The sequence below is a fragment of the Procambarus clarkii genome, chromosome 75, assembly GCF_040958095.1.
Source record: "Procambarus clarkii isolate CNS0578487 chromosome 75, FALCON_Pclarkii_2.0, whole genome shotgun sequence".
NCBI classification, from domain to species: Eukaryota; Metazoa; Arthropoda; class Malacostraca; order Decapoda; family Cambaridae; genus Procambarus; species Procambarus clarkii.
The window spans coordinates 27,169,640-27,192,752 of NC_091224.1; the positions used below are offsets into that span (position 1 = coordinate 27,169,640).

General features: G+C 49.7%; 2 protein-coding genes across 2 annotated transcripts; both read right to left on the reverse strand.

The window, feature by feature from the left end:
- Positions 1–260: 260 nt before the first annotated feature.
- On the reverse strand, positions 261–9,296 carry AstA (allatostatin A). The gene is made up of 2 exons (XM_045764247.2): positions 9,166–9,296; positions 261–3,186 (listed from the first exon to the last, which is right to left on the reverse strand). Exons 1-2 carry the CDS (start codon positions 9,283–9,285, stop codon positions 1,669–1,671), a joined length of 1,638 nt encoding a protein of 545 aa, XP_045620203.2. The 5' UTR covers positions 9,286–9,296; the 3' UTR covers positions 261–1,668.
- Positions 9,297–12,806: 3,510 nt separating this feature from the next.
- Positions 12,807–21,402, reverse strand: LOC138357061 (uncharacterized). The gene is made up of 2 exons (XM_069313605.1): positions 20,533–21,402; positions 12,807–13,583 (listed from the first exon to the last, which is right to left on the reverse strand). The coding sequence occupies exons 1-2, from the start codon at positions 21,400–21,402 to the stop codon at positions 12,807–12,809; spliced, it is 1,647 nt and encodes a 548-aa protein (XP_069169706.1).
- Positions 21,403–23,113: the final 1,711 nt, after the last annotated feature.

The window sequence follows — 23,113 nt, forward strand, 5'->3', positions numbered from 1 at the left end:
TATTATTATTATTATTATTATTACTTACTACTTGAGTAATGTTAATTAAGCCTTTTCGTGTTTCTAGTCACAGTTTTTCAAGAAGAGTACATTGGCCAAAAGGTTTTGTATGTACAGTATGTTTGTATATCAGAAATATTCGTCCAGTAGAACACAGTGACTTGTAGCATGTTAGTAGGTCTGTCTCTCTGCAGGCCTTGAGGTGTGTTCAGGTACTTGGTCTTGTGAGACCAACTGACGGCTGGGTAATAAGAATCAACTCTTTAATCAAACATATATTATAAAACAGAGGAAAAATATAGAAAATAAATAGCTTCAATATCTTATTTTGATATACAGTAGATAGTTACAGGTAAAACGTTTTGACCCACAGAGACGCGGGTGTACATGAAGCCTCGCACAGTGAACAGCGCTGCTCGCTATCCCTTGACGCTGTCGTCCGCTATGTCAACATTTGGATAAGTATATAATCACGGAAGCACATTTCACACAAGCCTGATGTGTCATCAGAGAGTTTCTGGACAAATTATTCCAATAGAGGGCTGAAGTCTGGTACGTTTAGACAAGTTCTCCCGTCTCCATGGCAACTCGGTATGCAAATTACATTTGTTCAATGTATAGCGAGTACAATATATAGACCAGCAGTGGAAACTTTCAGTGATCTCATCCCAAACTGATTGGAATTTCAGGATGTATTAAGTACAGAACTATTGACATCACACCAGCCAGCGAGTGTGACGTCAACATGAGAATCTAGTCAATTGCTTTCTCGCTATAAATTAATTGATCTGAATTAAGATGAAATAAAAGTATAATCTTTCCGTTATATCGAGAGTATAATCTCTGACATATTGACTCAATATCCATGTAACAAAAATTACATCCACTAAAATAAAATTAAGTCCCTTATAAATATTATCACCAAATATATTAAACTTTTGCAATATATACACAATTGTAACTAAATCTTTTTTTTTGTTTACAGTTGGCAAAAACATTGTCCAAGGGATTGTAATGACATTATAAATAGGACTAAAGGAACAACTTCCTAAGCATATCATTAAATAAGTCAGAATTACATCTTAAAGATGATGTTGCACACCTTGAGTCAGGGATATGTGTGTAGGCTGATGTAGGCGAGGTATAGACGACCCCGGGGGTCAAGGAAGGTAGTGCTCCTTGCTTCCCTCTCCATGACCTGACTTAAGTTACTGTAAGTTACTTTCAAAGTTTAAGTTGAACTAAACATCTCTTTATAAAATAGAGGCGAGCCTGCGTGGTTGTACGGAGCTGTGAGCTGCAGGAAATAAGAGAAATGAAGCTAGAGTCTATTTGGTTTATTATAGAGCCCGGGGACCGTGAGACCGAGATCTAAAGTGGTTGAGCCTTACCACCAGCCACCCAATAGACACTTCTATTAAGGCTAGACCCAGCCTTTAATGTATGGGGCAAGGCATCTTGGTGACACCAAGATGTCTTGGACGACCTGCGTAAGATCGAGTCTTCACGGTCGTCTGCTTGAGCAAGCTTCACACCAGGATGCATATACGCAAGATCTCTTGCCCGAATACATGATTTAGAATTCGGTCTCATCAAAGGAGTTAATACGGGAATGATATTACGTGTTAGAAAGTGTCGGACACCCTGTATTAGAGTCCACACTTGAGCCTAGGAGGACGTCTCTTCAACACTGCCTTGAATCTCGTCTTGGTGGGACTCGTCACCGGACTCCCGCTTCCCCAGGCCAAAGCTATAAGGACCAGCCCTCTTGCCCAGACCGAAGGAGTAAGCTCCAGACCGCCTACCCAGGCTGTACTGGTCTGAGGAGTCGTAGTCTTCACGCTTTCCAAGACCAAAGGAATATGGGCCAGACCGCTTCCCGAGGCCAAATGAATACTGTCCTGCTTTCTTACCCAGACCAAAGGAGTACATGCCGTCTCGCTTTCCAAGGCCGAAGGCGTATGGGTTCGGTCTCTTTCCAAGACCAAATGCGTATGGATCAGCTTTTTTGCCCAGACCAAATGCATAAGGACCAGTTCTCTTTCCCAGACCAAAAGCATAAGGCCCAGATCTCTTTCCCAGACCAAAAGCATAAGGCCCGGATCTCTTTCCAAGACCAAAGGCATAAGGTCCAGCCCGCTTACCTAGACCAAAGGCATAAGGTCCAGCCCGCTTACCTAGACCAAAGGCATAAGGTCCAGCCCGCTTACCTAGACCAAAGGCATAAGGTCCAGCCCGCTTACCTAGTCCAAAGGCATAAGGTCCTGCAGTTCTCTTACCAAGACCGAAGTCATAAGACCTCCTTCCGAGTCCCATCTCCAGTGCGTCGCCACCATTGCCAAAAGCCAGACCATAGGAGTCAGCCCGCTTGAGGTCCTCGCCATACTGTTCCAGCTCACTCAGCCCCTCGACTTCTTCGTCGTCAAGGTCATCGTAGTCGTCCAGGCCGTCGTCACTGCGTTTGCCAAGGCCGAAGCCGTAGACTCTGGGTCGCTTACCAAGACCGTATGGGTAATATTGGTCGTCCTCGTCGTCTTCCTCGTCGGAGGTGCGTTTTCCTAGTCCAAAGGCGTAGTTCCTGGGCCTCTTGTACAGGTCCATGTCAGGTTCCCGCTTTCCGAGGCCAAAGGAGTACTGTCCGGATCTCTTTTCAGCGTCGTCGTCCTCACGTTTTCCAAGACCGAAGGAGTACTGTCGGCTCCTCTTGTCCTCATCGATTTCTCGTTTCTCAACACCAACGCCGTAGTGCTTGGACGTTTTGTCGTCCTGGATGTCCTCGGAGGGGCTCGTATCTCGCTTCTTCCTGATCGTGGGCGACAGGTCGTCGGCCTTTGAGACATCCTGGGACGACAGAGCTTCACTGACGCTTCTCTTACCGAGACCAAAGTTGTAATTGCCGGATTTTTTTCCCAGCCCGAAGGAGTATAGGTCCGCTCTCTTTCCCAGCCCGAAAGAGTACATGTCTGCTTTCTTTCCTAGCCCGAAGGAGTACAAGTCTGGTCTTTTTCCCAGGCCAAAGGAGTACATGTCTGGTCTCTTTCCTAGCCCGAAGGAGTACATGCCCTGACGTTTGCCCAAGCCGAAGGCGTAGTTTGGTGTTCGTTTGCCTAGTCCAAAGCCGTAGTTGTTCTGGTGGTTGCCGTAATCGTCCACGTAGCTGGGGTCGGTGGCGGCGGCCTGCAGCACCTGGAAGAGAACACGTGAACATTGCGTTAGGATCAATGTGTACTATAGTTTGTATAGACACGGTGTATAGTTTGTATAGACAAGGTGAATAGTTTGTATAGACACGGTACATGGTGTTATGACCCCATGTAGCCTGGGTGGAACAAGTCTAGCCCAGTGAGAGTTATTCGGCCTTGTGGACCTGATTGAGAGGTTAGGGGAAAGATGTATATATTTAATATATAATAAATGTCAGTGAATAATTTAAAAATATGAGCTTGTAAATAAGTGACATGAAATGAGATGTCAATACTTCCGTGACATGACATGGGGCTAGCAGGGCGTCATGACCTTGTTTGAGTCACAAAAGTCGTAAGAGAGGGTTTTGGTCCTGGCAGTAGGCGGAATCCTAACTGTGTACTCCTTCAAGAGAAGGGAATCAAGCAGGCGTGTATGTGTGAAGCCTGTTGGACGACTTAATGTACTCAAGTCAGGAGCAGAAGAGCTGTGAGGCGGTCATAAAGAAACTTTATTGGATGTCTTAGAGGACGACATCTGGGAGCGCACCAGCTGAGTATCCTTGAGATACAGATTCTGCGATAAGCTAATAGTTAAGCTGCGATAAGCACAGTTGTTAAAGTGATTGCCTGTGTTTGATCATGCGTCCAGCGATCATGGCAAGTGTTTATGCATGTCGGGCGTATATTTTATCGTGACAGTGAACTCAAATAAGAGATTAGAGATAAAAGAACATGCTGGAGGGAGGAGTGATACGTCCGCCCTCGCCTAAGGTCAGTGGCTGACTGAAGGGGGGAAGCCCCAGCCTTGCGACCAGGGAAGCGGCCAGCGACGTGTCTGGACGTGTTCCCAAGTGGACCCGCCCAGGATGGGGGAGGACCGTCACGGCGACCCAATAGTGTTTAAAGAGATGTTGGATGGAGTTTTTTTTCAGTGAATACATTTAATTATGTTTTGTTAGGAAAACGTTTATTATGGCATGACGATGGATTTGCAGGTTTGTCTGGGAGAACTACAAGGTTTGTGTCGGAGAACTACAACGGTTTGTGTGGGAGAAGTTAGTGAGAGAACTTCATACCAGAGGAGTGTATGCTGAACTCCGAGTGTGAGTTGAAATCCATAGTGGGAACTGAACTGCAAGGAGGTGCAGGACTGCAAGTTGAGGAGTGAAACTCCAGAAACGTAAGGAATCTTCGAGTAGTGTAGGGAGCTACACGTCGTTTGTGTGAAGCATTTGGAGAGAGCTTCACTGACCTTTAAGGAGGACTTCATTGCAGCCGATTAGAGGAACTCCAGGAGTATCTTACAGCATATTTTGAGGACCCAGATGATGATTGTAGGAGGGGACCTCGAGTAATGGAACAGAGGATCACATGGACCTTGAGGTTTAAGGGAGTGCTTGATTGTGTTTTGGCATGAAAGGCGCAGTGCAAGGTGAGAGATTGATGCTTTTTGTAGAGTAGGTAATATGTGAAATTTTTTATTGTACCGTGTATTGGAGCCTTAAGCAGTGAAGGGAGCAGAAAGTTGTAGGCTGAAGTTGAAGTAGCAGCCTGATACAGTTATAGGTTGGAGACATAAGGCGATATTGGAGTGTTATCAGTTGATAGCAGCATAAGAGGTTACATTGTTTATAACTTTTCCTGTATGTATATTTTGTGTTATATTGTATTAAATGTTGTATTTGTTAGCTAGCTTTTGCTCATGTCTTGGTGAGGCTTCCCGGCTAGTGAGAGAGACACACGCGGCTATAACTCGAGTGATAGTGGACTATAACTAACTAAGGGAGACTGAGAGATCATCCCACAGTAAGGAGAGTGCGGGGAGTCACGGCGGCTCAAGAGGGGCTGTGTACACGTGACAACTAGGCAGTGTGAGCCGCACCCCTGAACACAGGTGACACTGAAACCCCTCTCCCAGAACCAGACGCTTACCAGGATGATCTCCCAAATAATAGCAAGCACTCCAGTGTCCATTGCTGGCCGACCAACGGTAGCGGGAGGGTGGCGTTGCAACCCGTTCTCGCAAATTCGTAAAGTCAATATTGACTTATTAAATATGTGCATAGGTGACATACTTAACATAATAGATACCCTTAAAAAGATTCATAGAAAACACCGACCTTACCTAACCTTGTTAGTATCTTAAGATAAGCATCTTATTGCTTCGTAATTACAATTATTACTTAACCTATACCTATTATAGGTTAGGTAAGGTCGGTGTTTTCTATGAATCTTTTTAAGGGTATCTATTATGTTAAGTATGTCACCAATGCACATATTTAATAAGTCAATATTGACTTATTAAATTTGCGAGAACGGGTTGGGCTGTGAGGTCGGTTGTTTGTTCCGCCAGGTAGTGGTGGGGACCTCTGCTCCACGGTAAGCTAGTATCAGGTTGGTCCTAATAACCCACTTTCATTGTAGGTACAAAGGAACTTCTCCCAACTCCCCTCCACACCCCTATTAATGTAGAGGCACGGTGAATAGTTTGTATAGATATGGTGTATAACTTGTATAGACACGGTGTATAGTTCGTATAGATATGGTGTATAACTTGTATAGACACGGTGAATAGTTTGTATAGACACAGTGAATAGCTTGTATAGACTCTTCCCGTCACAATATAAACGGAAGAAAAACAAAGTGTCAAACACTTGTAATTATTTACATAACCACACTGAGTGTCACATATGAAGGCCGCTCACTCCCCGTCACCTCACTATCAGCCTACACTCCCTGCTGGAGGGCAGGACTCACTATCAGCCTACACTCCCTGCTGGAGGGCAGGACTCACTATCAGCCTACACTCCCTGCTGGAGGGCAGGACTCACTATCAGCCTACACTCCCTGCTGGAGGGCAGGACTCACTATCAGCCTACACTCCCTGCTGGAGGGCAGGACTCACCTCACTATCAGCCTACACTCCCTGCTGGAGGGCAGGACTCACTATCAGCCTACACTCCCTGCTGGAGGGCAGGACTCACTATCAGCCTACACTCCCTGCTGGAGGGCAGGACTCACTATCAGCCTACACTCCCTGCTGGAGGGCAGGACTCACCTCACTATCAGCCTACACTCCCTGCTGGAGGGCAGGACTCACTATCAGCCTACACTCCCTGCTGGAGGGCAGGACTCACTATCAGCCTACACGCCCTGCTGGAGGACAGGACTCACTATCAGCCTACACTCCCTGCTGGAGGGCAGGACTCACTATCAGCCTACACGCCCTGCTGGAGGACAGGACTCACTATCAGCCTACACTCCCTGCTGGAGGACAGGACTCACCTCACTATCAGCCTACACGCCCTGCTGGAGGGCAGGACTCACTATCAGCCAACACTCCCTGCTGGAGGGCAGGACTCGCCTCACTATCAGCCTACACTCCCTGCTGGAGGGCAGGACTCACTATCAGCCTACACTCCCTGCTGGAGGGCAGGACTCACTATCAGCCTACACTCCCTGCTGGAGGGCAGGACTCACTATCAGCCTACACTCCCTGCTGGAGGGCAGGACTCACCTCACTATCAGCCTACACTCCCTGCTGGAGGGCAGGACTCACTATCAGCCTACACTCCCTGCTGGAGGGCAGGACTCACTATCAGCCTACACGCCCTGCTGGAGGACAGGACTCACTATCAGCCTACACTCCCTGCTGGAGGGCAGGACTCACTATCAGCCTACACGCCCTGCTGGAGGACAGGACTCACTATCAGCCTACACTCCCTGCTGGAGGACAGGACTCACCTCACTATCAGCCTACACGCCCTGCTGGAGGGCAGGACTCACTATCAGCCAACACTCCCTGCTGGAGGGCAGGACTCGCCTCACTATCAGCCTACACTCCCTGCTGGAGGGCAGGACTCACTATCAGCCTACACTCCCTGCTGGAGGGCAGGACTCACTATCAGCCTACACTCCCTGCTGGAGGGCAGGACTCACTATCAGCCTACACTCCCTGCTGGAGGGCAGGACTCACTATCAGCCTACACTCCCTGCTGGAGGGCAGGACTCGCTATCAGCCAACACTCCCTGCTGGAGGGCAGGACTCACTATCAGCCAACACTCCCTGCTGGAGGGCAGGACTCACCTCACTATCAGCCTACACTCCCTGCTGGAGGGCAGGACTCACCTCACTATCAGCCAACACTCCCTGCTGGAGGGCAGGACTCACTATCAGCCAACACTCCCTGCTGGAGGGCAGGACTCACCTCACTATCAGCCTACACGCCCTGCTGGAGGGCAGGACTCACTATCAGCCTACACTCCCTGCTGGAGGGCAGGACTCACTATCAGCCTACACTCCCTGCTGGAGGGCAGGACTCACTATCAGCCTACACGCCCTGCTGGAGGGCAGGACTCACCTCACTATCAGCCTACACTCCCTGCTGGAGGGCAGGACTCACTATCAGCCTACACTCCCTGCTGGAGGGCAGGACTCACTATCAGCCAACACTCCCTGCTGGAGGGCAGGACTCACTATCAGCCAACACTCCCTGCTGGAGGGCAGGACTCACCTCACTATCAGCCTACACTCCCTGCTGGAGGGCAGGACTCACCTCACTATCAGCCAACACTCCCTGCTGGAGGGCAGGACTCACTATCAGCCAACACTCCCTGCTGGAGGGCAGGACTCGCCTCACTATCAGCCTACACGCCCTGCTGGAGGGCAGGACTCACTATCAGCCTACACTCCCTGCTGGAGGGCAGGACTCACTATCAGCCTACACTCCCTGCTGGAGGGCAGGACTCACCTCACTATCAGCCTACACGCCCTGCTGGAGGGCAGGACTCACTATCAGCCTACACTCCCTGCTGGAGGGCAGGACTCACTATCAGCCTACACTCCCGGCTGGAGGGCAGGACTCACTATCAGCCTACACGCCCTGCTGGAGGGCAGGACTCACCTCACTATCAGCCTACACTCCCTGCTGGAGGGCAGGACTCACTATCAGCCTACACTCCCTGCTGGAGGGCAGGACTCACTATCAGCCTACACTCCCTGCTGGAGGGCAGGACTCACTATCAGCCTACACTCCCTGCTGGAGGGCAGGACTCACCTCACTATCAGCCTACACTCCCTGCTGGAGGGCAGGACTCACTATCAGCCTACACGCCCTGCTGGACGGCAGGACTCACTATCAGCCTACACTCCCTGCTGGAGGGCAGGACTCACTATCAGCCTACACTCCCTGCTGGAGGGCAGGACTCACTATCAGCCAACACTCCCTGCTGGAGGGCAGGACTCACTATCAGCCTACACTCCCTGCTGGAGGGCAGGACTCACTATCAGCCAACACTCCCTGCTGGAGGGCAGGACTCACTATCAGCCAACACTCCCTGCTGGAGGGCAGGACTCACTATCAGCCTACACTCCCTGCTGGAGGGCAGGACTCACTATCAGCCTACACTCCCTGCTGGAGGGCAGGACTCACTATCAGCCTACACGCCCTGCTGGAGGGCAGGACTCACCTCACTATCAGCCTACACTCCCTGCTGGAGGGCAGGGCTCACTATCAGCCTACACTCCCTGCTGGAGGGCAGGACTCACTATCAGCCTACACTCCCTGCTGGAGGGCAGGACTCACCTCACTATCAGCCTACACTCCCTGCTGGAGGGCAGGACTCACTATCAGCCTACACTCCCTGCTGGAGGGCAGGACTCGCCTCACTATCAGACTACACTCCCTGCTGGAGGGCAGGACTCACTATCAGCCTACACTCCCTGCTGGAGGGCAGGACTCACCTCACTATCAGCCTACACTCCCTGCTGGAGGGCAGGACTCACTATCAGCCTACACTCCCTGCTGGAGGGCAGGACTCGCCTCACTATCAGACTACACTCCCTGCTGGAGGGCAGGACTCACTATCAGCCTACACTCCCTGCTGGAGGGCAGGACTCACTATCAGCCTACACTCCCTGCTGGAGGGCAGGACTCACCTCACTATCAGCCTACACGCCCTGCAGGAGGGCAGGACTCACCTGCAGGAGGCGCGAGGCGTCGTCCTGGTCGTCAAGGTAGTAGTCGTAAGCAGCGACTGTGGCGGTGACGGAGAGCAGGAGGAGCAGCGACGCCGCCCCAGCACCGTGTCGGCCTAACATGGCGGCTCCTGCACCCTGCGGGGGACACACTAGGTTACTCACCACACCTTCACCACACTACACAACAACTTATTATATACAGGCGATGAGTCACAATAACGTGGCTGAAGTATGTTGACCAGTCCACACACTAGAAGGTGAAGGGACGACCACGTTTCGGTCCGTCCTGGACCATTCTCAAGTCGATTGTCGACTTGAGAATGGTCCAGGACGGACCGAAACGTCGTCGTCCCTTCAACTTGTAGTGTGTGGTCTGGTCATCAACTTATTAGAACCTCGTGCTGAAGGTCTTCACAACATATATGTTTTAAAAGAGCAGAGTTACTTATTTTGGAGACAAGAACATGTCTTACTAGCTGAAGAGGTCTGGCCGCGCATAATAGATTGTATTCCTTAGTCTAGCGAGCTGATACATGTGTAGAAGTCAAGTTTAGACTGCTTGGTTCTCTCGAGCCCATCTACCAGTGGGTACTCAGTATAACGCTGCTAGTCTACCAGTGGGTACTCAGTATAACGCTGCTAGTCTACCAGTGGGTACTCAGTATACAGCTGCTAGTCTACCAGTGGGTACTCAGTATACAGCTGCTAGTCTACCAGTGGGTACTCAGTATACAGCTGCTAGTCTACCAGTGGGTACTCAGTATAACGCTGCTAGTCTACCAGTGGGTACTCAGTATACCGCTGCTAGTCTACCAGTGGGAACTCAGTATACAGCTGCTAGTCTACCAGTGGGTACTCAGTATACAGCTGCTAGTCTACCAGTGGGTACTCAGTATACAGCTGCTAGTCTACCAGTGGGTACTCAGTATACAGCTGCTAGTCTACCAGTGGGTACTCAGTATACAGCTGCTAGTCTACCAGTGGGTACTCAGTATAACGCTGCTAGTCTACCAGTGGGTACTCAGTATACAGCTGCTAGTCTACCAGTGGGTACTCAGTATACAGCTGCTAGTCTACCAGTGGGTACTCAGTATACAGCTGCTAGTCTACCAGTGGGTACTCAGTATACCGCTGCTAGTCTACCAGTGGGTACTCAGTATACAGCTGCTAGTCTACCAGTGGGTACTCAGTATACAGCTGCTAGTCTACCAGTGGGTACTCAGTATACCGCTGCTAGTCTACCATTGGGTACTCAGTATACCGCTGCTAGTCTACCAGTGGGTACTCAGTATACAGCTGCTAGTTTACCAGTGGGTACTCAGTATACAGCTGCTAGTCTACCAGTGGGTACTCAGTATACAGCTGCTAGTCTACCAGTGGGTACTCAGTATACAGCTGCTAGTCTACCAGGGGGTACTCAGTATACCGCTGCCAGTCTACCACATACACAGCCCTGTGTAGCCGTAGCCTGCGGTATACAACAGTTGCAGTAGAGCAGGACTCGGGCAGCGACCTGGTCTCTTACCAGTTATGTCTGAACTTGGCCGTTTAACCATATGGCCGAAAATGGACGTTATTTGAAAGTGAAAAAAAATCGAATAAATTAAGAATTTTGTTTTTCCAGACAGGAAGTTAAGTGTCCCGTGGTAGGCTAGATGAGCAGGAAATTCACCTAAAGTTTCAAAACGTCATAAAAAAACGTTAATTAAAAGTATCCTCTTCTAACCTAACCGAGTAAGCCGGACGACTCAAACAGAAAACGGGACAGTACGTCACTTTCGTCAGCCGATTTTATTTCAAATTAGGTCCATTTTTGGCCATAGCCGCGCATACCAGCGTAAAGCGACGTTACATATAAGAGGAGGAGTTGGAGTCATTACGGTGGGGTGAGGGTAACCACTCTGGCAAGCACAGACAATTCCGCTCCGTTTAACGCTCGCTAAAGTTAGATAGACCTGATATAAGCGTTAATATTACCCAAGATAAACCTCACATAAAAACCGGTTAATTAGGAAAGTTTCCGCATCCCGACCACACTGAAAATTGATCGAAAATAATGAGTTTTTGGCCACATTTGGTATTTTTCAACACAAATGTTTACACATCATTTTCTTTCACTTTCAAGAGGAAAGTGAACATGAAGTTATTAGTGGACTTCTGACTCCAAGAACTGCCACCCACCAAACACACACCGAAACTACGACGTTGGTACAACGTTCGAACAAGTTTTCACACCTGCTAACCAGTTATAACAACCAATATAGCAAGTTGTAACAACGTTCTAATACGTCATAAACACGTTAAGCCAAGATATAACAACTTTATTTCAAGTTGTAACAAGCGGAAAATAGAGACAGTTTCGGTTTGTGTTTCCAGGTCAGTCATGAGGCAACATTGTCATCTACACATCTGTGGAAGTGGATTGATATGAGAAGTTAATTAGTTTAACATCATACATAACTATTGTGCAACATTACACGATAAAAACATGTCAAAGGTTTTTATTTAACTAATTTGGAAGGAACAAAATATACAATATACTTTTGTCTCAATATTTTAGGAACTGTTGATACAACGGCGATGGTTTTATTGGCCTGAAACCTGCTTTAATTACTTTGTTAAGCAGTATACTCCAGTGTGGTCACCAGGTCAGTAGTATACTCCAGTGTGGTCACCAGGTCAGTAGTATACTCCAGTGTGGTCACCAGGTCAGTAGTATACTCCAGTGTGTGGTCACCAGGTCAGCAGTATACTCCAGTGTGGTCACCAGGTCAGTAGTATACTCCAGTGTGGTCACCAGGTCAGTAGTATACTCCAGTGTGTGGTCACCAGGTCAGCAGTATACTCCAGTGTGGTCACCAGGTCAGTAGTATACTCCAGTGCGGTCACCAGGTCAGTAGTATACTCCAGTGTGGTGACCAGGTCAGCAGTATACTCCAGTGTGGTCACCAGGTCAGTAGTATACTCCAGTGTGGTCACCAGGTCAGTAGTATACTCCAGTGTGGTCACCAGGTCAGTAGTATACTCCAGTGTGGTCACCAGGTCAGTAGTATACTCCAGTGTGGTTACCAGGTCAACAGTATACTCCAGTGTGGTGACCAGGTCAGCAGTATACTCCAGTGTGGTCACCAGGTCAGCAGTATACTCCAGTGTGGTCACCAGGTCAGTAGTATACCCCAGTGTGTGGTCACCAGGTCAGCAGTATACTCCAGTGTGGTCACCAGGTCAGTAGTATACTCCAGTGTGTGGTCACCAGGTCAGCAGTATACTCCAGTGTGGTCACCAGGTCAGTAGTATACTCCAGTGCGGTCACCAGGTCAGTAGTATACTCCAGTGTGGTGACCAGGTCAGCAGTATACTCCAGTGTGGTCACCAGGTCAGTAGTATACTCCAGTGTGGTCACCAGGTCAGTAGTATACTCCAGTGTGGTCACCAGGTCAGTAGTATACTCCAGTGTGGTCACCAGGTCAGTAGTATACTCCAGTGTGGTCACCAGGTCAACAGTATACTCCAGTGTGGTGACCAGGTCAGCAGTATACTCCAGTGTGGTCACCAGGTCAGCAGTATACTCCAGTGTGGTCACCAGGTCAGTAGTATACCCCAGTGTGTGGTCACCAGGTCAGCAGTATACTCCAGTGTGGTCACCAGGTCAGTAGTATACCCCAGTGTGTGGTCACCAGGTCAGCAGTATACTCCAGTGTGGTCACCAGGTCAACAGTATACTCCAGTGTGGTCACCAGGTCAACAGTATACTCCAGTGTGGTCACCAGGTCAGCAGTATACTCCAGTGTGGTCACCAGGTCAGTAGTATACTTCAGTGTGGTCACCAGGTCAACAGTATACTCCAGTGTGGTCACCAGGTCAACAGTATACTCCAGTGTGGTCACCAGGTCAGCAGTATACTCCAGTGTGGTCACCAGGTCAGCAGTATACTCCAGTGTGGTCACCAGGTCAGCAGTATACTCCAGTGTGGTCACCAGGTCAACAGTATACTCCAGTGTGGTCACCAGGTCAGCAGTATACTCCAGTGTGGTCACCAGGTCAGCAGTATACCCAAGTGTGGTCACCAGGTCAGCAGTATACTCCAGTGTGGTCACCAGGTCAGCAGTATACTCCAGTGTGGTCACCAGGTCAGCAGTATACTCCAGTGTGGTCACCAGGTCAGCAGTATACTCCAGTGTGGTCACCAGGTCAGCAGTATACTCCAGTGTGGTCACCAGGTCAGCAGTATACTCCAGTGTGGTCACCAGGTCAGCAGTATACTCCAGTGTGGTCACCAGGTCAGCAGTATACTCCAGTGTGGTCACCAGGTCAACAGTATACTCCAGTGTGGTCACCAGGTCAGCAGTATACTCCAGTGTGGTCACCAGGTCAGCAGTATACTCCAGTGTGGTCACCAGGTCAGCAGTATACTCCGTCTGTCATTAAGATCATCAGAGGTGTCGCCTTGCTGATGAGTCGACCAATGAGCGAGCGGGCGCGTGAGCCACCAATCAACTGGCGCTTTTAAATAAGTTCTGCCAATCAGAGAGCCTCTTTGATGGTGTCATTAAGGTCTCCAGACGCCGCCCGGAGTGACTCTTCCAGAGACACAAACATTGTAGCTGTTATTCTTATTATAATACTAGCTGTCCCCGGCCACGCGTTGCTGTGGCTCAGCAACCCTCCCCTGTCCTCCTGTTATTGAAGTCTCAGGTTCTCCTTCCTGGCAAAATGTATAATGCTTCCCCACTTGGATTATTGCTTCCAGGCGTGGGGACCTTATCTTCAGAAGGACAGCTTCACTGGAGAACGTGCAACACCGGGCAACACAAATCATTCCAGTGCTAAGTCAACTCTCGTACCAGTAACGGCTGAGGGCCACACAACACAGCACCAGACCTCGTAGTCTGGTGGATAGCGCGCAGGGCTCGTAATTCTGTGGCGCGGGTTCGATTCCCGCACGAGGCAGAAACAAATGGGCAAAGTTTCTTTCACCCTGAATGCCCCTGTTACCTAGCAGTAAAATAGGTACCTGGGTGTTAGTCAGCTGTCACGGGCTGCTTCCTGGGGGTGGAGGCCTGGTCGAGGACCGGGCCGCGGGGACACTAAAAGCCCCAAAATCATCTCAAGATAACCTCAAGATAACCAGACATGACAGCACCGATCTCACCGAAACGTTCCAAATACTGAACAATTTGGAGGGTGTTGATGGGGACAACGTGTTCAGACGGTCAGCTGTAACACAACAAGGAGCAACAACAGTGTCGACCTTAACAAGCCACAATGTTGGCCTCACAGATGTGTCTTCACCCTCGGGGTTATTAACCCGTGGAACCGCCTACCCGCCCAAGCCCTACTGCCCATAACTCTGCTCAACTTTAAAATCATCAGTACAAGTGAGATGTTTGACATGCCGCCGGCTTCCTGTCCTCGTCTGGTGCTAACAGTCCCCTGGGCTCGGAGCCTTCCTTTTATTGTTTCCTGTCGTGGAGGCTACTAGACCCGTTCACAGTACTGTGACTCAAGGTAGACCCGTTCACAGTACTGTGACTCATGGTAGACCAGTTCACAGTACTGTGACTCATGGTAGACCAGTTCACAGTACTGTGACTCATGGTAGACTCGTTCACAGTACTGTGACTCATGGTAGACCCGTTCACAGTACTGTGACTCATGGTAGACCAGTTCACAGTACTGTGACTCATGGTAGACCCGTTCAGAGTACTGTGACTCATGGTAGACCCGTTCACAGTACTGTGACTCATGGTAGACCAGTTCACAGTACTGTGTCTCATGGTAGACCAGTTCACAGTACTGTGACTCATGGTAGACCAGTTCACAGTACTGTGACTCATGGTAGACCAGTTCACAGTACTGTGACTCATGGTAGACCAGTTCACAGTACTGTGTCTCATGGTAGACCAGTTCACAGTACTGTGACTCATGGTAGATTAGTTCACAGTACTGTGACTCATGGTAGACCCGTTCACAGTACTGTGACTCATGGTAGATTAGTTCACAGTACTGTGACTCATGGTAGACCAGTTCACAGTACTGTGACTCATGGTAGACCAGTTCACAGTACTGTGACTCATGGTAGACCCGTTCACAGTACTGTGACTCATGGTAGACCCGTTCACAGTACTGTGACTCATGGTAGACCAGTTCACAGTACTGTGACTCATGGTAGACCCGTTCAGAGTACTGTGACTCATGGTAGACCCGTTCACAGTACTGTGACTCATGGTAGACCAGTTCACAGTACTGTGTCTCATGGTAGACCAGTTCACAGTACTGTGACTCATGGTAGACCAGTTCACAGTACTGTGACTCATGGTAGACCAGTTCACAGTACTGTGACTCATGGTAGACCAGTTCACAGTACTGTGTCTCATGGTAGACCAGTTCACAGTACTGTGACTCATGGTAGATTAGTTCACAGTACTGTGACTCATGGTAGACCCGTTCACAGTACTGTGACTCATGGTAGACCCGTTCACAGTACTGTGACTCATGGTAGACCAGTTCACAGTACTGTGACTCATGGTAGACCAGTTCACAGTACTGTGACTCATGGTAGACCAGTTCACAGTACTGTGACTCATGGTAGACCCGTTCACAGTACTGTGACTCATGGTAGATTAGTCCACAGTACTGTGACTCATGGTAGACCAGTCCACAGTACTGTGACTCATGGTAGACCAGTTCACAGTACTGTGATTGATGGTAGATTAGTCCACAGTACTGTGACTCATGGTAGATTAGTCCACAGTACTGTGACTCATGGTAGACCAGTCCACAGTACTGTGACTCATGGTAGACCAGTTCACAGTACTGTGATTGATGGTAGATTAGTCCACAGTACTGTGACTCATGGTAGATTAGTCCACAGTACTGTGACTCATGGTAGACCAGTTCACAGTACTGTGACTCATGGTAGATTAGTTCACAGTACTGTGACTCCTGGTAGACCAGTTCACAGTACTGTGACTCATGGTAGATTAGTCCACAGTACTGTGACTCATGGTAGATTAGTCCACAGTACTGTGACTCATGGTAGACCAGTCCACAGTACTGTGACTCATGGTAGATTAGTCCACAGTACTGTGACTCATGGTAGACCAGTTCACAGTACTGTGACTCATGGTAGATTAGTTCACAGTACTGTGACTCCTGGTAGACCAGTTCACAGTACTGTGACTCATGGTAGATTAGTCCACAGTACTGTGACTCATGGTAGATTAGTCCACAGTACTGTGACTCATGGTAGACCCGTCCACAGTACTGTGACTCATGGTAGATTAGTCCACAGTACTGTGACTCATGGTAGACCAGTTCACAGTTCTGTGACTCATGGTAGATTAGTTCACAGTACTGTGACTCCTGGTAGACCAGTTCACAGTACTGTGACTCATGGTAGACCCGTTCACAGTACTGTGACTCATGGTAGACCAGTTCACAGTACTGTGACTCATGGTAGACCCGTTCACAGTACTGTGACTCATGGTAGACCAGTTCACAGTACTGTGACTCATGGTAGACCCGTTCACAGTACTGTGACTCATGGTAGACCAGTTCACAGTACTGTGACTCATGGTAGACCAGTTCACAGTACTGTGACTCATGGTAGACCAGTTCAGAGTACTGTGACTCATGGTAGACCAGTTCAGAGTACTGTGACTCATGGTAGACCCGTTCACAGTACTGTGACTCATGGTAGACCCGTTCACAGTACTGTGACTCATGGTAGACCCGTTCACAGTACTGTGACTCATGGTAGACCCGTTCACAGTACTGTGACTCATGGTAGACCAGTTCACAGTACTGTGACTCATGGTAGACCAGTTCAGTTGCCTTACAACTGTGTGTGTCTTACGAGATAAGAAAGGAGATTTAAGGAACATGTGAGATTAAAAGATGTTTGAGGAACGTCTTGTAGGAATATTTCAGATTTGAATGATTAGAAACCCAATTTGAAGGACTAGAAACCTGTTTTGAAGCACTAGAAACTCGATTTGAAGGATTAGAAACCCAATTTGAAGGACTAGAAACCCGATTCGAAGGACTAGAAACACAATTTGAAGAACTAGAAACCCGATTCGAAGGACTAGAAACCTGATTTGAACAATCTATCCGATGATTTTAAAAACTTTTTGATGACCAGAAACCTGTTTTCAAGACTCCTTCAGTTTAGGGAATGCATTTGGGACCGAACACCGGGATTTAAGGGCTCCCTCAGTGGCCATTATTGACGACTAAAGTTCTGACGTGTTCACAAGAGCTGTCAGGCAATCTCAACTCTTACTTTTTATATACGCTCTCACAATGGAGGAGAGGGGAGAGAAAATCCATTACCTCTCACCCGATTATCTCCTCATGATTACTTAACGCGATGAACTGCCATAGCAAAGGTGTTTGTTAATGAGAGGTGAGAGGTGATGCCTTTGTGAGGCGTCGCCAGGGGTGAGGGATGAGGGGACAGCCTCATAACGGGGTATGAGATCTGTTAACTAATAGTTCCTAGTATGGTGTGTGTGTGATTAGCTTTATCCTAGTTGCTAGTTGTGAGAGAACATTCCCGTTGCTAGTTGTGAGAGAACATTCCCGTTGCTAGTTGTGAGAGAACATTCCCGTTGCTAGTTGTGAGAGAACATTCCCGTTGCTAGTTGTGAGAGAACATTCCCCACGTAATGACAGATCACCAGCTGCTTCACGGAGTGTTGAACTGATGTTCACTACAGCTTTCAGTCTGAGGTATCCTAGCACTGGTAGCCAGGGTTAATGGTCGTGTCCTGGCACTGGTAGCCTAGTTAATGGTCGTGTCCTAGCACTGGTAGCCTGGGTTAATGGTCGTGTCCTGGCACTGGTAGCCTGGGTTAATGGTCGTGTCCTGGCACTGGTAGCCTAGTTAATGGTCGTGTCCTAGCACTGGTAGCCTGGGTTAATGGTCGTGTCCTGGCACTGGTAGCCTGGGTTAATGGTCGTGTCCTGGCACTGGTAGCCTGGGTTAATGGTCGTGTCCTAGTGCTGGTGGCCTGGGTTAATGGTCGTGTCCTAGTGCTGGTGGCCTGGGTTAATGGTCGTGTCCTGGCACTGGTAGCCTAGTTAATGGTCGTGTCCTAGCACTGGTAGCCTGGGTTAATGGTCGTGTCCTGGCACTGGTAGCCTGGGTTAATGGTCGTGTCCTGGCACTGGTAGCCTGGGTTAATGGTCGTGTCCTGGCACTGGTAGCCTAGTTAATGGTCGTGTCCTAGCACTGGTAGCCTGGTTAATGGTCGTGTCCTGGCACTGGTAGCCTAGTTAATGGTCGTGTCCTAGCACTGGTAGCCTGGGTTAATGGTCGTGTCCTGGCACTGGTAGCCTAGTTAATGGTCGTGTCCTGGCACTGGTAGCCTGGGTTAATGGTCGTGTCCTAGCACTGGTAGCCTAGTTAATGGTCGTGTCCTAGCACTGGTAGCCTGGGTTAATGGTCGTGTCCTAGCACTGGTAGCCTAGTTAATGGTCGTGTCCTGGCACTGGTAGCCTGGGTTAATGGTCGTGTCCTGGCACTGGTAGCCTAGTTAATGGTCGTGTCCTGGCACTGGTAGCCTTGGTTAATGGTCGTGTCCTGGCACTGGTAGCCTAGTTAATGGTCGTGTCCTAGCACTGGTAGCCTGGGTTAATGGTCGTGTCCTAGCACTGGTAGCCTAGTTAATGGTTGTGTCCTGGCACTGGTAGCCTGGGTTAATGGTCGTGTCCTAGCACTGGTAGCCTGGTTAATGGTCGTGTCCTAGCACTGGTAGCCTGGGTTAATGGTCGTGTCCTGGCACTGGTAGCCTGGGTTAATGGTCGTGTCCTGGCAATGGTAGCCTGGGTTAATGGTCGTGTCCTAGCACTGGTAGCCTGGGTTAATGGTCGTGTCCTGGCACTGGTAGCCTGGTTAATGGTCGTGTCCTAGCACTGGTAGCCTGGGTTAATGGGCGTGTCCTAGTGCTGGTAGCCTAGTTAATGGTCGTGTCCTAGCACTGGTAGCCTGGGTTAATGGTCGTGTCCTGGCACTGGTAGCCTAGTTAATGGTCGTGTCCTAGCACTGGTAGCCTGGGTTAATGGTCGTGTCCTGGCACTGGTAGCCTAGTTAATGGTCGTGTCCTGGCACTGGTAGCCTAGTTAATGGTCGTGTCCTGGCACTGGTAGCCTAGTTAATGGTCGTGTCCTAGCACTGGTAGCCTAGTTAATGGTCGTATCAGAGCACTGGTAGCCTGGGTTAATGGTCGTGTCCTGGCACTGGTAGCCTAGTTAATGGTCGTGTCCTAGCACTGGTAGCCTAGTTAATGGTCGTATCAGAGCACTGGTAGCCTGGGTTAATGGTCGTGTCCTGGCACTGGTAGCCTAGTTAATGGTCGTGTCCTAGCACTGGTAGCCTGGGTTAATGGTCGTGTCCTGGCACTGGTAGCCAGGGTTAATGGTCGTGTCCTAGCACTGGTAGCCTAGTTAATGGTCGTATCAGAGCACTGGTAGCCTGGGTTAATGGTCGTGTCCTGGCACTGGTAGCCTAGTTAATGGTCGTGTCCTAGCACTGGTAGCCTGGGTTAATGGTCGTGTCCTGGCACTGGTAGCCAGGGTTAATGGTCGTGTCCTAGCACTGGTAGCCTAGTTAATGGTCGTATCAGAGCACTGGTAGCCTGGGTTAATGGTCGTGTCCTGGCACTGGTAGCCTAGTTAATGGTCGTGTCCTGGCACTGGTAGCCTAGTTAATGGTCGTGTCCTGGCACTGTTAGCCTAGTTAATGGTCGTGTCCTGGCACTGGTAGCCTAGTTAATGGTCGTATCAGAGCACTGGTAGCCTAGTTAATGGTCGTGTCCTGGCACTGGTAGCCTAGTTAATGATCGTATCAGAGCACTGGTAGCCTAGTTAATGGTCGTGTCCTGGCACTGGTAGCCTAGTTAATAGTCGTGTCCTGGCACTGGTAGCCTAGTTAATGGTCGTGTCCTGGCACTGGTAGCCTAGTTAATGGTCGTATCAGAGCACTGGTAGCCTAGTTAATGGTCGTATCAGAGCATTGGTAGCCTAGTTAATGGTCGTATCAGAGCATTGGTAGCCTAGTTAATGGTCGTATCAGAGCACTGGTAGCCTAGTTAATGGTCGTATCAGAGCACTGGTAGCCTAGTTAACAGGAACGACTTAATTAGTTTAAGAATGATGTAAAATCGTTGTTAATAAATAGTTAAGGCCCAAGTAATAGGTTTCTAGAGGCATTATCCTCGCGGAGCAAGGCGGTGGATGCGAACCCCGGTCACCAGGGCAGGGAGGGACCCTTACAACCATCCAGCCTAGCTCCCAGGACGCCTAGACAAGGGGACCAACTAGTCTGTCACGGCTGGCCCCTACAGGGACGCCGGATCATACCCATATCAACAGCAATATTGCACGTTGATCAGCCATAAGCTTGCTGATGCAATTGTAATTGAGAGAGGCTTTAACAGCCTGCTGGGACGACACCTGGAGGTCACTGGACGACACCTGGAGGTCACTGGACGACACCTGGAGGTCACTGGACGACACCTGGAGGTCACTGGACGACACTTGGAGGTCACTGGACGACACTTGGAGGTCACTGGACGACACCTGGAGGTCACTGGACGACACTTGGAGGTCACTGGACGAGACTTGGAGGTCACTGGACGAGACTTGGAGGTCACTGGACGAGACTTGGAGGTCACTGGACGAGACTTGGAGGTCACTGGACGAGACTTGGAGGTCACTGGACGACACCTGGAGGTCACTGGACGACACTTGGAGGTCACTGGACGACACTTGGAGGTCACTGGACGACACTTGGAGGTCACTGGACGACACCTGGAGGTCACTGGACGACACCTGGAGGTCACTGGACGACACCTGGAGGTCACTGGACGACACCTGGAGGTCACTGGACGACACTTGGAGGTCACTGGACGACACTTGGAGGTCACTGGACGACACTTGGAGGTCACTGGACGACACTTGGAGGTCACTGGACGACACCTGGAGGTCACTGGACGACACCTGGAGGTCACTGGACGACACCTGGAGGTCACTGGACGACACCTGGAGGTCACTGGACGACACCTGGAGGTCACTGGACGACACCTGGAGGTCACTGGACGACACCTGGAGGTCACTGGACGACACCTGGAGGTCACTGGACGACACCTGGAGGTCACTGGACGACACTTGGAGGTCACTGGACGACACCTGGAGGTCACTGGACGACATTTGGCGGTCACTGGACGACATCTTCAGGGACGACGTGGGCGACGAGGGCGCGGGAACCAGGTCTTCACCCTCCCCCGGGGCCCGGCAGGCTAAATGCTGAATTACTGTCGTATATAAATGACCGCCTGCCACGGCGGTAGGGGGGGGGGTCGTCAACTGTCAACAGTGGGCGGCTGCTATATTGCAGACTTTTATTGTTTCTGAACACAAGACTTAGAGCGTGGCAACTGGCTACTCTCCTCGTCATTATATACGGCCACAAGTACATTTAAGAAGTAAATACAGTGTGGGTGTAGACTTAGTAATACAGTAGACTAGTGATCTATAATACATTATAGTCAGTGAAGTGAGAGAGCTCCGGGTGTGGTGGTAGTGGCAGGCTGTGCTGGCTGGCCAGGTGGGACACGGACGAGGGCCGTGCCTCCCTCGGCCGTGCCCTCGGCCGTGCCTCCCTCACCCCTCACCCCTCACTCTCCCTCACCCCTCAGTCTCCCTCACCCCTCAGGTTCTCACTAAGTGCACACTGAGGGACAGTATTTAATTACTGGGAGGTGAGGGGGGTGGCTGGGGCGTGGGGTCACACCCCGGAGACGACTGGCGTCCCAGTTCGATACCCGCTGGCTGTCTCTGTGTAGTACTGTGGCCTCACTACCCAGGGCTCAGAGGAGGAGGAGTGACCAAGGAGGCGAGGAGGAACATCTCCCTAAACTAACCACCACAACTTTCTGGATCAAGTTTGTAGAAAAGAATATTATCGTAACTTACTGTAAAACTCTGGCTACAGCTTTCATTAATTTTTAAGAACTTCTTTAAGATCTCTTAACTTTCAAGAGACTAATTGATTCTTCAGAACGATTGATACTTAGACATTCCTCACATTTTATTAAGAAATGCAGGAATTTGACCACCAAATGCAATAAAGAATGTGAGATAAAGAGAGTATAATCTGTTATATCTGTTTCTTTGCTTGTCTCTATAAGTTAGTCTTGCTGCCTCACCGGACCTTGCAGGGGGACTGGTGTGGGGGTCGGGACGGACGTAGGCTGGTCAGCGTCGTCACACTTTAAGAGGGGACAGCATGCCGGGGTCACATTCTGACCCCCAGAACCCCTAGCCACATGTTTGGGGAGAGAGAGAGAGAGAGAGAGAGAGAGAGAGAGAGAGAGAGAGAGAGAGAGAGAGAGAGAGAGAGAGAGAGAGAGAGAGAGAGAGACAGACAGACAGACAGACAGACAGACAGACAGACAGACAGACAGACAGACAGAGAGACAGACAGACAGAGAGACAGACAGACAGAGAGACAGACAGACAGAGAGACACACACACACACACACACACACACACACACACACACACACACACACACACACACACACACACACAGGGTTACGGTGAGGGGTGAGACCTCCGATTGGCGTGAAGTCACCAGTGGAGTCCCACAGGGCTCTGTACTCGGTCCTATCTTGTTTCTGATATATGTAAATGATCTCCCGGAGGGTATCGATTCATTTCTCTCAATGTTTGCGGACGATGCTAAAATTATGAGAAGGATTAAAACAGAAGAGGACTGTTTGAGGCTTCAAGAAGACCTAGACAAGCTGAAGGAATGGTCGAACAAATGGTTGTTAGAGTTTAACCCAACAAAATGTAATGTAATGAAGATAGGTGTAGGGAGCAGGAGGCCAGATACAAGGTATCATCTGGGAGAGGAAATTCTTCAGGAGTCAGAGAA

Bases quoted from the DNA above. Each gene is read 5' to 3' on its own strand.
- AstA (XM_045764247.2), bottom strand. From the start codon at position 9,285: ATGTTAGGCCGACACGGTGCTGGGGCGGCGTCGCTGCTCCTCCTGCTC. The intron at 3,187-9,165 runs GTGAGTCCTGCC...GTTCTCTTCCAG, and splicing joins ACGCCTCGCGCCTCCTGCAG to GTGCTGCAGGCCGCCGCCAC.
- LOC138357061 (XM_069313605.1), bottom strand. From the start codon at position 21,402: ATGTCGTCCAGTGACCGCCAAATGTCGTCCAGTGACCTCCAGGTGTCG. The intron at 13,584-20,532 runs GTATGATCCGGC...TCTTAATGACAG, and splicing joins CAATATTGCTGTTGATATGG to ACGGAGTATACTGCTGACCT.